At 42.3% G+C, this 15,450-nt stretch overlaps 1 protein-coding gene across 1 annotated transcript in view; it reads right to left on the bottom strand.

The window, feature by feature from the left end:
* The window catches only part of LOC121290452 (cilia- and flagella-associated protein 47-like), a 661,534-nt gene that overhangs the window by 335,807 nt on the left and 310,277 nt on the right, over positions 1–15,450 (bottom strand). The window contains 3 exon segments of the mRNA XM_041210889.1: positions 2,698–2,705; positions 4,886–5,115; positions 8,092–8,200. Coding sequence (XP_041066823.1) covers positions 2,698–2,705; positions 4,886–5,115; positions 8,092–8,200 — 347 coding nt within the window.

The following is a 15,450-nucleotide window of genomic DNA, read 5'->3' as shown; positions in this document are numbered from 1 at the left end:
GGTGTGGTTGTAGGGACAAACAAGCAGTGATAGAAGCAGATCATCAAAAGATGTCAACAACAATAGTACAAAAGAACACATAGGTGTTAAAGTTGGTGATATTATCTAAACGAATGTGCTAATTAAGAATGGATGGTAGGGCACTCAAGGTATAGCTTTAGTGGGGGTGGGGAGAGCATAAAAGATTTTTAAAAAATTTAAAAAAAAAAAAAATTTTTTTAAATAATGGAAATAGGTGGGAAAAGGAAAATCTTTATAATTTATTGGGAAAAAAAGGAAGGGGGAGACAGAAAGGGGGTGGGGATGGGGGAGGCAGCTCACGACCTAAAGTTGTTGAATTCAATATTCAGTCCAGAGGGCTGTAAAGTGCCTAGTCGGAAGATGAGGCGTTGTTCCTCCAGTTTGCGTTGGGCTTCACTGGAACAATGCAGCAAGCCAAGGACAGACATGTGGGCAAGAGAGCAGGGTGGAGTGTTAAAATGGCAAGCGACAGGGAGGTTTGGGTCATTCTTGCGGACAGACCGCAGGTGTTCTGCAAAGCGGTCGCCCAGTTTACGTTTGCTCTTTCCAATGTAGAGGAGACCACATTGGGAGCAACGAATGCAGTAGACTAAGTTGGGGGAAATGCAAGTGAAATGCTGCTTCACTTGAAAGGAGTGTTTGAGTCCTTGGACGGTGAGGAGAGAGGAAGTGAAGGGGCAGGTGTTGCATCTTTTGCGTGGGCATGGGGTGGTGCCATAGGAGGGGGTTGAGGAGTAGGGGGTGATGGAGGAGTGGACCAGGGTGTCCCGGAGGGAGCGATCCCTACGGAATGCCGATAGGGGGGGTGAAGGGAAGATGTGTTTGGTGGTGGCATCATGCTGAAGTTGGCGGAAATGGCGGAGGATGATCCTTTGAATGCGGAGGCTGGTGGGGTGATACGTGAGGACAAGGGGGACCCTATCATGTTTCTGGGAGGGAGGAGAAGGCGTGAGGGCGGATGCGTGGGAAATGGGCCGGACACGGTTGAGGGCCCTGTCAACGACCATGGGTGGAAAACCTCGGTTAAGGAAGAAGGAGGCCATGTCAGCCTCTCATCTTCCACCGTCCATAAACTTGAGCTTATCCAAAATTCAGCAACCTGATGGTGTCATTCAGCATCACTGCTGTACTTATATAAAAACAAAAAAACTGCGGTTGCTGGAAATCCAAAACAAAAACAGAATTACCTGGAAAAACTCAGCAGGTCTGGCAGCATCGGCGGAGAAGAAAAGAGTTGACGTTTCGAGTCCTCATGACCCTTCGACAGAACTTGAGTTCGAGTCCAAGAAAGAGTTGAAATATAAGCTGGTTTAAGATGTGTGTGTGTGTGTTGGGGGGGGGGTGAGAGAGAGAGAGAAGTGGAGGGGGTTGGTGTGGTTAGAGAGAATGGGATGGAGTCCTTACAGGAAGCGGGGCGTGAGGAGCTGTAGTTGAGGTAGCTGAGAGAGAATGGGATGATCTGCTTCTATCACTGCTTGTTTGTCCCTACAACCACACCAACCCCCTCCACTTCTCTCTCTCTCTCCGCCCCCCCACACACCTTAAACCAGCTTATATTTCAACTCTTTCTTGGATTCGAACTCAAGTTCTGTCGAAGGGTCATGGGGACTCGAAACGTCAACTCTTTTCTTCTCCGCCGATGCTGCCAGACCTGCTGAGTTTTTCCGGGTAATTCTGTTTTTGTTTTTTCACTGCTGTACTTGTTAACCTACACTGTCTCCTGGTCCAGTATGCCTTGCTTTTAAGATTCTCATCCTTTCATTCAAACCTCTGCATGTATTGTTCCCCCCCTAATTCTGTAACCTTATCTGGCCCTACGACTCTCCAAGAACTCTGTGATTCTTCAGCTCAGGCTTCTTGTGCCCACCACCCCCACCCCGACTTCATTCAGCCCCCAGTGATGGCTGTGTCTTTAGCCATTTAGGTCCTAAGGTCTGTGAACAGAGGTGCTCTATTTAAACTGCTGGGAAAAATTGGTAGCACTCCAAAGCTGCTCAATGGGACCTCCTCCTTCTATGACAACATGATGGGTAAGGGCAGCTACAATGAGGCAACATTGGAACCCTTTGAGATTCACAGTGAGATCAAACAGGGTTGTGTTCTGGCACTGATACTCTTTGATATTTATTCTTTTTGCTGCTGTCATATGCCTTTAGGTCATCTACAGAGGGTGTCTGCTTTCATTCCAGAACTGACAAAAAGCTGTTCAGCCTAGCTCGCCTGAGATCCAAGACAAAGGTGCCCAAGTCCACATCAGAAAGTTGCTCTACGCTGTCAATGCCACACAAACATTTCATATTGATGCCAACCTTCAATACCAAATGGACAGAATCTCTCACGCCTTTAAAGAGTTTGGTTTGACCATCAGCAGCAGGAAGACAAATGTCATGTCCATACCACCATCTATTAGTACTGACAATATGACACTGGAGGTTGTTGATAGCTTCACACATCTAGGCTCCACAATCACCAGCAATCTCTCACTTGATCCTGAAATCAACATATATATCCCTGCAACTGCAGAAAGCTACAGCTGTTATGTCCAAGCTGAGTAGCAGAATGTGAAGCAACAGCAACTTGACAGAGAGCACCAAACTGCAAGTCTATCAAGCCTGTGTCCTCAGCACATTCCTCTATAGCGGTGAGACCTGAACAAATCTACAAAAGAGGTTGAACGGTTCCACCTTCATAGTCTCAAATGTATCCTCATCAACAAGGTCACCAACTCAGAGGTCATAGAGTGTGAAAATTCCACCAGCATATGCCCATTGCTAAGCCAACAACATCTGTGCTGGCTCAGTCACTATCATCAATGGATGAAGGATGCACACCCAAAGGCCTTCTGTGCAGTGAACTGGTCACTGATTCAGGGCTCCTGGGTGTCCATTCCTCCACTGCAAGAGCACCTGCAAGTGAGGTATGAATATGGCGGTCATTGGGAGACAGTTTTTGAGGGCCATGACCACTGGAGATTGACTGTTTGGAAGAGCATTCTGAGCAGAAATGAAAAGCTCATCTGGCCAGGAAGAGTGCCATGAGAAAACAGAGGCCAACAAATCGTGCACCTTCTGAACCATGCAGCAAAGACTGACATGCCAGACCGGGGCACCTGAGCCACGCCAGGTGATGTTTAACACAGAGTTGATCACCACTACGCAAACTATCATCTTACAAGACAGAAGGGTCCCACCACCTCCTTTAGGCTGGGTTCAGAAATTTCCATGGGGGTGAGAGTGGGGGAAGTCTCTTTTGCCTGTGTTTCTTCTATTGTTACTTCACAGCAAGAGGGAGTATTGAAAGAATGACTACTCTTGCAGGAAATTGCAATAAAGTCTGCACAGAGTACAACCAATGTAAAATGCACCAGCAAGACATAATTGTATTTGCTGACTAATGACTGAGTGGAGCTCACAATACTTGATCTCGGGTCCCCATTAGCAAAGTGCAAATTAACAAAACAGTACCTCAGAGTTTAAATTGTCTTCAGCCAGACTAGTCAGCCTTTTCACATCCCTATGTGTTCATGTGTTCAATCAATGAAATGACAAGATGCCACTCTGAAATCTCAAAACCATCATAATGCAGGCATTTAGAAAGACCCATCAATAATATGGGCACCTGCCCTTTAATGCAAATAATTTCTATGATTCAGGATCCTGCCATCAGTGAGGCTGCCTGGCTGACAGAAGACCCACCTGCTGCATTTTCAGCAATCCAGCAAATTCAAGTTACTCTGAAATACATTATCTCACTCACTCCTAATCACTGAGAATAAACAATTGTTGCTAATCAGTAAATGATGCAAAGTGTGTTTAAAGCACTTTCACTGCTTCTGATTCACCTCTTTCTTGTCAATTCTGTTCTGTTCAATGGTAGAGAAAAGGTTTCTTGGAAAGTAGCAGATTGAATGATGAAGTTCATTGGATTTAATTTCCGACCTACAACATTATTAGTTGTGACTTTTTGACAGTTATACACAATGGAAAAATGAATTCAACACACAATAATTCAACATTGGCTACCTAAATTCAGAAAAGGTTTGATATGGTATGCCAGACTAGCTTACTTCATGAAGTATCAGTCAGAATTTGATACACTGGATTAAGGATAGACTCCAATCCTGCAGGCAAAATGTTGAAGTCAATATTTGTGGATCAGCCTGAAGGCAGATTACTAGTGAAGTTGATAATCAACCTTGCTTCTCTCTCCATTGATGCTGCTTAACCTTCTGAGTATTTTAAAATTTTCTGTTTTTGCTGGCATTCATATAGTGTTTTTCACATCTTCAGGATACCTCAAGGTGTTTCATAGAAAATTACTTTTGTAATGTAGTCACTGTTATATAGACAAATAACCAATTGGTAGACATGAGGGCAGATTTTCATCTCCTGATGGGGTCAGGGAACCTGAAATCTTGAAGTTTTTGACAACAAAACCAAATTTCCTCTCCTTCCTAACCCTGCACTATTTTCATTTGGCCTTTTCGCAGGTTGGGAAGTCCTTGGTTTGCAACCCAGCACAAACTTCTTCTAAGATTGGGTTCACCACAATGTGAACTCGATAGAAAATCTGAATTTCCTCCCTCACCTGCCATTATTTATTTATAAATGCAATAAAGATTAAATTGAATAAATTTGGCTACTACGATCATAACAAAATAATAGGGCTATCTACATTGATCATGGGGACAAAAGGAATAGATTTCCACAAACAATCAGTAACAGCATCCCATCTCACTATCACTGTTGTCAAACACTTCTTCATGCCTGTGATTCTTCCTGCTCAGCAGTATGCTATTAAAATTTCAAGATAAACAGCATAAGAACTGAAAAGTGCTTTGTGATACCATGGCAGATGTTCCTACCTGGGTGCAGCAAGGGCTAAGAGCTGCAACTGAAGCTCGGACACTGCTGCTTTCTAATGTCCCAGCAATCTTCCTGCGTTTGTATTCTATTTGTGACATCTGTTGCTGCCCTACGGTTGCCAGAGCTTTCTCTTTGGCTTCATTAATCAATGGAATTTTCAGTTCTTGATCAAAGGCACAGGTGTTATTACATTTGTAGTATAGAACTACTTTTGTTGCATCCTTATTACCTGAAAGAAAAATACTTCTTAAAAACTAAGTAAAGTTAATTGTGAATGTCATAGAAATCTGAATTTAGGGAACTTCAGTAAAAGGAAAATATCACTTGGCCCAATAAAGCTGCCTCTCTTAGACTGATCTTAACCTTAACTTTCAGCCTTCTCATCCCAAGCGTCAATCCCCTTTTTCCAGAAATGTATCTTCCAAGTGTCCATGGAAGTTCACAAGGAAGAGTTATATAGGATGACCATGTAACTTTGCCAGGAAATGGTCTCATCTAAACCTCTCAGTGGAGCTGTTTAGATTCTAGTGGTTCTATAATAACAACTTGCATTTACACAGAAAAATGAAGTTCCGATATAACTGACAAATAAGCCTAAGAAAAACAGACTCCAAGCTCTGAAGGGAGAGTTAGGAAAGCTATGTAAAATTATTTTATTTTGAGGGGGCTTTTAAAGGTGGAGAGAGATTTTGAGCAGCAGGGATTTAGGGGCAAATTTTCTAGGTCAGGTTGACTCATGAGGCCATTAAAAATGGCGGGCAAGACCCAGATGCACAAGTCTCGCCCCCAATTTTGCCTGTACAGCAAAGTGGGCAAGGGGGGAATCAAACAGGTGCAAAACATGAATCTGCTGGGCCATTTGAAATTAGTGCTGAGTTCAAACAGTTGCTGGGTTCACTGGGGCCCTAAACCCCTGTGTAGGAGTCAAAAATGTTACTGTTGTCACATTCTTCTTTTATCTTCCCACACCTAGTGGCACATGAGACAGCATGTGCTTATGTTTGTTTCCATAGCCATTTTTTCGCAAAACAGGTCACTAGCCTGAACCAGAGGCGATAGCTGGAGGTGCGCCATTCTGCATCAAGCAGAGCTTTGACTAACTTGGAGAGTGGCCCGCTCTTACCAACTGCCATGGCATATTGGAAGGATTCACAGGTTGGTAATTACCTGTATGGCCACGTTAGGAATGCACTTTCCATGACCATCAGGTCCTGGAGCTGGACCTGAACCCAGAGCTTCTGGCTCAGAGGTAGGGACGCTTTCTACTGCATCACAAGATCTAACTTTGTTACTTTACTAATGCTATTAATTTAGAATTAACTGTCCACCTCAAATGAATGGATAACAGTCAATAGACCTTTCTCCTCTGCAGATGGATTATTTAAAATAGATAAGTCCACAAAAGTTTAACAGAATCCAATCTGTTAATATGTTCACAGCCAGTATCTTTGAGTAGAATAATTAAGGAATAAATGACACCAGGCTTCATTAACATATGACCATTATTTTAATGTTAATCGTTCAGTTTGTTCTGCAGATGCTTAGAATGATTTTCATTTATTGAAAAATGAATACATTTTTGTGGAGAAAATAGTGAATAAATCAGTGGATTATAAAGAAATAATTTAATAATTAGATGCATAAAAATGCAGCAGTTAAACTCAAGCAACTTAGTGTTTCCTAAATGCTGTGGTCAGATTACCTCGTCAACAATTACTTCCCTACGGTCAGGTTACCAGTGATGGTGGCATGGTGAACATTAATAGTCTGCAGGCTCTGATTAGTGAAAGAACAATGATTTTTTCACTGACATTATGACTATAAAATTTCCAGAAATTAATGAGAATTAGAAACCAGAAAGTTACACTTTAATAACTTGCACTATAGAATTATAATTTTAAGGCATTTGAGTTGCAGCCAGAACCAAAGCCTTGAATATCAGGATCTAAGTAGATATTGATGTCCACTCAACTCACTGGCTGCAGGACAGGATAACTGGGTATTTCATGCATTCAGTTCTTTTCTGGCTAAGCAACCCAACACTTTTTGTCTCTGTCAGGCTACTTTTGGAAATGGAATATTTCCTCTCAAACATCATGGCAAGAATTTTCCCGTTGGTAATTTGGGGGTGGGGCCTGCTCGCCGACGGGAAAATGACGCAGGATGATGTTGGGAGGAACCCTTGACATAGTCCGGTCCCTTTAAATTTTCAGGAAGGTGGGCGGACAGCAAAATCAATTGAGGCCATTGACAGGGTAATTAAAGTAATTAAAGGCCCTGCCTGTTCAACCTTGAGGCTGGCGGGCAGGCCAGGAGCCCCGGCAGGCTTCTGATAAACATGGAACCTCATCCACTGGCGGGATGAGGTTTCGTGTTCCTTTTTAAAAACTTTAATAAATGTAATATTTATTAACATGTCCCATCTCGTGTGACATTGTCACATGAGGGGGACATGTTAATAATATTTTTATTTCTCTATTTTTTAACTTTTGTACACTGTCACTAATATCCCTAAGACAGCACTTTGACTCAGGGAGATGTGCGCTCTTTCATTCGCATGCGTGAAAGAACGCACTTTGACAGTTGGGGAATTCCTCCCCCGCCCCTCACAGGAAGTGCACAGCACTTCCTGTTGGGCAGGCCTTAATTGGCCTGCCCACTCAAAATGGCAGCGAGCCCGGTTTCGGTGGCGGGGTCAGCTGTCCGCCCGCCGCCGAGCCGGTGTGGCCCGCATGCCCACCAAGGGCAAAATTCTGCCCCATGTAAAGCAACCTTTATTTTTAGCTTTATGGGAATCACTTTGAAAATAATTACACCTCATATCAAGTGATATTTCAATTTAATATGCAACTTGTTCTTGCCTATTTGCAAATATGAAAAGGCTACAATCACTGTAACTGCAAAAGAAAGTTAAATTTTTATGTACAGTACACATAACAAAAATACTTGAAGTTTAAATTTAATCTACCTCAAGTGATAAAGAAGATACTATGGGGTAAAAATTAACCTTGGGCTGCAGCATAGCGAATCAGCAGCCCATTTTCTCCTATACCGATGTCCTTTTCTATTGACTTTGCCGTTTTTTCACTATAGCCCAAGATGAATTTCTATCTCTATTTGTTTTCACATCATAAATGAACTAGACAAGAATTGTTTCCTTGGTCGTTATTGAACAGATGCTACCAGAAAATAAAAGCCACTGTACCTGAAGCAGCACAGTAGTTCTGTATTGCATCAGGACTGAATACTCGTAGTCCAGTAGAAGGCAATGGGATACAACCAGTTCCTTCCAGACAGTAGACAAATTCTCCAATCTATAAAAGAAAACTAAACAGCTGAACATTGAAAACAGAATATGCTAACAACAAAAACTAATGAAAAGCTATTAGTATGAACAAATTAAATGAAAAAGAATATAACAGGAAATGTACAGTAAATGTGAAAGGGTAATGTTCTGGGTGTGACCTTTCATTGGTGAAGCTTGAAAAGATTATTATAACATCACCATAAAAAATGACATCTACTTTTTTTTATCCTTTTACATGTGGCATGTAATAGTGCACCATAGGTGGCACCCTTTACTGAGTGGTAGCACTCTCATTCAGAGTTGGAAGGTTATGGGGTCAAGCCCCATATCAGAAACGAAAGCACATAATCTAGGCTGAACCTTCAACGCAGTACTGTGCAAATGTTGCATTGTCAGAGGTGCCTAATTTCAGATAGGACATTAAACACCAGGTCAGATGATAAATGATGCCATGGCATTATTCAAAGTAGCTGGGGGAGTTTTCCTGGTGTCCTGGCCAACATTTATCTCTGCACCAATGCAACTAAAACAGGAACAAGCCTTGGTAACATAGCGGTAACATTCCCACCTCTAAGTCAGAAGGTGCAAGCCTGGAACCTCACTTTATAGCCCAAGTGAGTGAAGACAAGAGCTCTGGTTCTGAACTCTAGACTGACATCTATCTGGATACTCACATCCAGTGGGTGTAGATAGCCTCTCTCATCATATGGATCATGAAAGTCCATAAAACCCTCTTCCTGTATAGCACAACCCAGCCATATCACTGGCATAATAGTACTGATGGCCTTTGATTCTTTGCATAGCTTGTGAATCTGTCTTCACAATACTGAAACAACCACTAAAACAGATCATCTAATCATTTATTTCATTGCTGTTTGAGGAACCTTGCCATGTGTGTCTTCTTAATTTACAACAGTACTTGGTCATATTGTACTTTGGGACGTGTCAAGGACTTGAAAGATACCATGTAAATTGTAAGCTCTTTCTCCTTTCATTCTTGCTTTCAGCTGCAGTAAATTGAGTCAGGCCACACATTTATGAAATTACTGCTGATTGTTGAAATAAAAGAAACTATGAATGCCAGAAATATGACATAGGCCAGAATTTTTGGGATGGTGAGCGGGGGTGGGGCCCACTCGCCGATGCGTAAAATGACGTGCGATGACATCAGGTGTGCGTCCCGATGTCACTGCGCGTCATTCCGACCTTAAATTCGGCGGGCGCGTACCGGAGTCAGCTGCGCGCCCAACGAACTGTCAAAGGCCTATTAAGGCCATTTAAGCACCAATTAAGCTAATTAACTGAGCTGCCCATCCAACCTTAAGACTCAAGTGGAAGCCCCATTCATAAATGCTAATCAGGTCCTGTGACATCAATGGGAACCTGATGATATTTTAACTGGGGCCTGAATGGAAAAGCAACTGTGATTTTACCTCAAAGCTGAAACAGGTCAGCAGCTGGTGGGAAGGATGAAGAGGGCATAAAACTTTCCTTCAACTCCATTTCACCCGCACCTCCCCAGAACAAAAATAGGGGACTCCCTATAAAGAGAGTTTGTGGGGTTGAGAAATTTGCCGACTCCTACACAAAAATCCGACCCTTTGCCTCAGTTTCCAATGAACATGGAAGTGCGAAAAGGTACAAAAGGAGTAGGAAAGGACAATTAGGCTTATGAAATAAAGATAATGAATTAACGTTGTTTAAAAAAATGCTGGAACTCAAAATGGAAAAAGCACCAGGTCTAAATGATATTGCATCCTAGAATCCTGAGAGAAGTCATAGAAGATGATTTCCAGTATCCGCAGTATTTTGTTTCAGATTTCCAGCAACCGCAGTATTTTGCTTTTATCTTAACAATTAACAGAGGATCAGGTCATAGCCTTGCAAGCAACCTTGGAGTCAGAGGACTAGAGGGTTACCAGTGCAACATTTCTGCACAAACACAAGAAAGGGATAAACCAGGTAGCTATAGGCTATTGAAACTAATAATCCTACTTGGTTAGCTACTAGTGGCTATAATATGGGATAAAATCAGATTTCTTTAGGAAGACATGAGTTAATTAAAGATAATCCAACATGATTTTAAAAGGTAAGTTACGTCTGACAAAGTTAATAGGGTTCTTTGAGGAAATAGAAGAGTGCATTGACAAAGAAAATGTAGTAAATGTTCTATATGGAATTTGAGAAAGTAATTAGTAATCTCCTACTTCAGAGGCCTGTTGATATGATTAAGGCACGTGGATAAGAAGATGTTAAAGGATAATAGTTAGTAATGATAGATTAGACTGAAGAAGTGTAGATATTGGTGCCTTGAAGAGATTAGTGCTGAAACTATTGCTGTACTAAATACATAAATAATTTGAACTTGCGCATATGGGACTCAATGAAGTTAGCAGATAGACAAAAAGTATGGAGCACAGTTAACTGAGACTATTAATTACTTCATGAGGATATAAAGAGATTCATAAATTAGGAAGATGTAATTTAATGTAGAAAAATATGAGTTCATGCATTTTAGAACAAAGAAAAATGGCATATACATTTTACAAATTCAAAGCTTATAAATTTTTTGTGTTTTGGAATTACCTGTTTTATTTAATGCAAAAAGGAGTAGTGAAGGAGTCATGTGACCTTCTCCAAATCTTGCTTGACTTTGAGTCTGGGTGGCTTAGTTGCTATGGGGACAATGAGGCCCAGATTGATTTACTGGGAAGAAGGTACAGTATAGATGTTCACACCTGTGAATAATGGCAAGAGCATCTGTGATGATCCTAGGTAGACAGTTTGAGCCGGATTTTCACTCCTGAGGTGGGTAGTGGGGGTAGGGAAATCTCTCGGCTTGCTGCCCCCTCCTTGGGATAAAATGCCCCAAATGGCAGGATTTTTGTTCCAGTGTTCAGGTGCAGAATGGAATTGGACCACTGCCCCCAGAGTAAATCAGAGGTAGCCACAGGGGCTGTCAAGTGCTGAGGGCTGTTTAAAGAACCTGCCTCAGTTCTCTGGGATTTGTCCCAGTTGTTTTGTGAAATAATAGGCCATCCAGCCCTCACCCCTCACATCCCCCTATCCCCCGCCCACACCCCATGGCCCCTTGTACCCTCCATGCCCACTCACATCCCCTTATATCCTCCTTGTCAGCTTAATACTCACTCATGCCCCCACCCATCCCCAATGGCCCGATGTAACCCCCATGTAACTTTCATGATTATTCATCCAGTATACTCTCTGCACTGATCCATGAAACCTCCAGTAATAGGGGCATATGGGGAACCATCTAAAGAAAAAACCCATTCATAATTTTCTTTAAACTGCTGTTACTACAATCCTTTAAAAGTGTCAATCAACCATACCTTTAAACTAATATTCATAACCGAAACTATAAGCACTTGACACCTCTTTATCTTGTAATAAACATTGAGCCATTAACAAAATAGATCTAAGATAAAAGCTTGTAAAGCTACCAAACAAGCAATGTTTTCCTTCTGTGCATCTGTGAAAGACTAGACTCTCAGCCAAACATGCATAATGAGGAGCTAGCATGACTCCACAAAATGTGTAAGGAGATGCCTATCCCAGCAATGGTCTCACTGCCTGCACCCTTCACTCATGCAAGTAATTTCTGGGAGACCTGCGAATGAGAATGGGAATCCTGGAATTGGGTCTTGCCTGTCATTTTTAAAGATCTGCATAGCTTCTATGACCCCGGAAAAATCAAGCCCTTAGTCTCCAAGTCTCACAGGGCAGTTTTTAGCAATATCAGGTATTATAAATGGTTATACTTTAAACTGTCTATTTAATTCTAAGATAGAATGGAAGTGAGAGTTTAGAAGATAGCTAATCAAAATTTCCAACTGAATACAAAGCACATGTGATTCACATTGTCATTGAGATGGACACTGAGCGGGAACAGGCCATTGGAAGCCATTGTAGTATCAATTTACAGGGCTTTCTTAAGATATCCCTGAATCTCACAGACAGGTCAGTTTGCAAGAATCTGAGAGACAGATAGAGATCACAAAGAGAGATCACAGAGAAAGATCGCAGAGAGAGATTGCAGAGAGATAAAGCAGAGAGATAGTGCGGAGAGATAGACTGGAGAGAGAGAAAGAGAGAGAGACAGCCAGTCTCTATTGTTCACCACACATAATGTGGGTGGGAGCTCGGTGCTCACATTTAATAGGGCAAGTTCATGAGGATTTAAATGGAGCTGGAAGATTCGCCTAGCTTTGGCTAAAGGGAGGAATTTCCAAGGTAACTGTCACATGAAACTCAGTTCAGGGGTTAGAAGTTATCCAGCATGGAAGGAAAAAGAAAGAAAGCCATTGGGAGTTGAAAATAGCTTTGGACTGGTTCCAGGAGAATGATGTGTCCACATAAAGGATAAAGTAAAGTATAACCAGGGAGGGAGATTTTTGGTCATTTTGAAAGTTAAGTGGGAAATCTTTTATGTAGTTTAGAGTATAAGTTGTCTACTAAAATATTGTTCAGTCAATGTTGCTTTTAGTTTGTGTTTTACAGTAAAAGTTTTAAATATTGAAGCCTTGTTGTGATATTTCTAGCCAATCACTGGAAATTCAAATATCTTTTTAAAAGTTAGTGGTCTCTACTGGGTTTCATAACAACATTAAATGATAACACTTGAAGGGTCAGAGATACTTAGAGCTCAAATGCAGAAAACTCTAAAAGTGGTAGGGCAAGAACTAGAATACTATACCTAATTTTGGGAGCTTCACTTTAGAAAAGACCATGGAGAAGGTGCAGAAGAGATTCGTTAAAATGATACCAGGGATAAAACACCAGGGATGCCCGATCTCTGTATACCTCTAACCCCCACCAAGACAGTCCAAGGGTTCTCTGCTTCTTCCTTGCATGGAGGTCCAACCAGATTCCTTCCAACACCAACACCAGCCTCCTACATCAAGCTGAACTTGTTCTCTCATTGAACAACCTCTCCTTTAATTCATCTCACTTCCTCCAAATAAAAGGTGTTACTATGGGTACCCACAAGGTAGCTATGTCTGACTTTTGAGGGATACGTGGAACATTTGTTCCAGTTCTAGTCAGGCCCCTTCCTGCAACTCTTTTTCAGTATATTGATGGCTGTATCAATGCCATTTCCTTCTCTCGCCCTGAACTGAAAATTTCATCAACTTTGCTGCCAATTTAGAGGATGTGGGTATCATTGGCAAGGCCAGCATTTATTGCCCATCCCTAATTCCCCTTAAGAAGGTGGTGGTGAACTGCCTTCTTGAACTGCTGCAGTCCCTTCCACCCTTCTCTTAATTTTACATGATCCATCTCAAACTTTTTCCTTCCCTGCCTTGACTTCTCTCTCTCCATTTCTGAGGATAGGCTATCAACAAACACTCATTATGAGCCCATTGGTTCCCACAGCTACTTCATGACACTTCTTCATATCCTGATTCCTGTAAAGACTCCATTCTAATCTCCCAGTTTCTCCCCCTCCATTGCATCTGATGATGCAATTTCCATGCCAGCGCTTTTGATATATCTGCCTTTTTCCTCAATTGAAGATGCCCCCTCACCATGGTTGAAAGGGCCCTCAACTATGTCCAACTCTTTTCCTGCACTTCTGCTCTCACCCCTTCCCCACTCTCCCAGAACCAGGATAAGGTTCCCCTTGTTCTCACCTTCCACCCCACCAGTCTCCCTGTTCAATGGATCACACTCCGGTGTTTGCATCATCTACAGCTTGATGCCACCACTATTTTCCATTCCCCTTTCAGCACCCTCTGCGACACCCTATTTCACTCCTTGATCATCCCCAAAGCCCTGTTCCTTTACCACAGCACCTTTTCATGCAAACGCAGCAGATGCAACACCTGTCCTTTTTACCTTCTCCCTCCTCACTGTCCCAAGGCCTCAAAAACTCCGACCAGGTGAAACAGTGATTTACAAGTACTTCTTTCATTTTAATATACTGCATTTGCTGCTCACAATGTGGTCTCCTCGACAATTGGAACACCAAACGTAGATTGGGTCACCACTTTGCTGAATACCTCTATTCAGTCCCCAAGCATGACCCCAAGCTTCCAGTGGACTCTCATTTTAATTCTCCACATTGTTCTCACGCTGATACCTCTGTCCTTGATTACTGCATTGTTCCAATGAAGCGCAACACAAGCTCGAGGAACATCACATCATCTTTCAATTAGGCACTTTACAGCCATCATTAATAATAAGTTCAACAATTTCACATTGTGATCTCTACTTCCCATTTTGTTTCTTTGCATGTATTGATCTCAATCTTGTTTCTATCCTGTTTTTGTTTTCAGACGGCAGTCGATCATTATTCTGCATTCCGCAGCTCCTCTGGATCCATCTTTTGTTTCTTTACTTGTCCCGTTACACTCACTTCGGCTCTGCCCCACCAATACTTCTGCCATTCAATGCCTCTGTCTACTGCCCTATCACAGACCTTCCCTTTTGTTCTTTTCCCATTTGACTTAATTAAAACCTGTTTCTAATATTCCCAGTTCTGCTGAAAGGTCATCGACCTGAAATGTTAACACTGTTATTCCCTCTCCATAGATGCTACCAAACCTGCAGAGTAGTTCCAGTATTTACAGTTCTTATTTCAGATTTCCAGCATCTGTAGTATTTTGCTTTTTAGAATAGAATTCAAGTATAAGAGACTAGTGAAACTGGAGATCTTTTTCTTGAGTCTGAGAAGATGAAAAGGAGATCTGATAAAGAAAACTTTGAAGGATTTTTATGCATTGAATAGGGAAATATGAGGCAGGATTGTCTGGTTCCATCAGCAGCAGGCACTGTGGAGGGTGGGACCACAACATTTGGGGAGCACCCAAAAGTCAATTTCCTGCAGATGTAAAAATGGTTTCAAATTTTCCGCTCCCAGCTTTCAGGGCAGGTCGGATAGTCCGCTCCAGGTCAAAGATCCACCCCAGTGGCTAATTAAACCAACATGATTCACGACTGTATATAAGACGTACACTTGGCGAGCAGCACTTCACTCGCAACCTAGAGATGTGTGTGTACAGCACTTGCCGATCTTTCACTGCGCTGCATTCACGGCTGCTCCAACTCCATGCCAAGGCTGTGCTGGCAAGACCAGCAGGAAGGCAAGGGGGGGGGGTCAGAGCCAAGGCTTCTCATGTGAGATCAGCGGGAAGGCCAAGTGTGGGGGGGGGATGGGGTTGGAGGGCAAAGGCTTAACTGGGGGGGAATGGTGCAGTGAGACAAGACAGCAGCAAGGGAAGTGGCTGGAAGACAAAG

Source organism: Carcharodon carcharias, chromosome 18 (genome assembly GCF_017639515.1).
Source record: "Carcharodon carcharias isolate sCarCar2 chromosome 18, sCarCar2.pri, whole genome shotgun sequence".
In the NCBI taxonomy this organism is placed as follows: domain Eukaryota; kingdom Metazoa; phylum Chordata; class Chondrichthyes; order Lamniformes; family Lamnidae; genus Carcharodon; species Carcharodon carcharias.
This window is presented reverse-complemented; position numbering and strand designations above follow the sequence as displayed.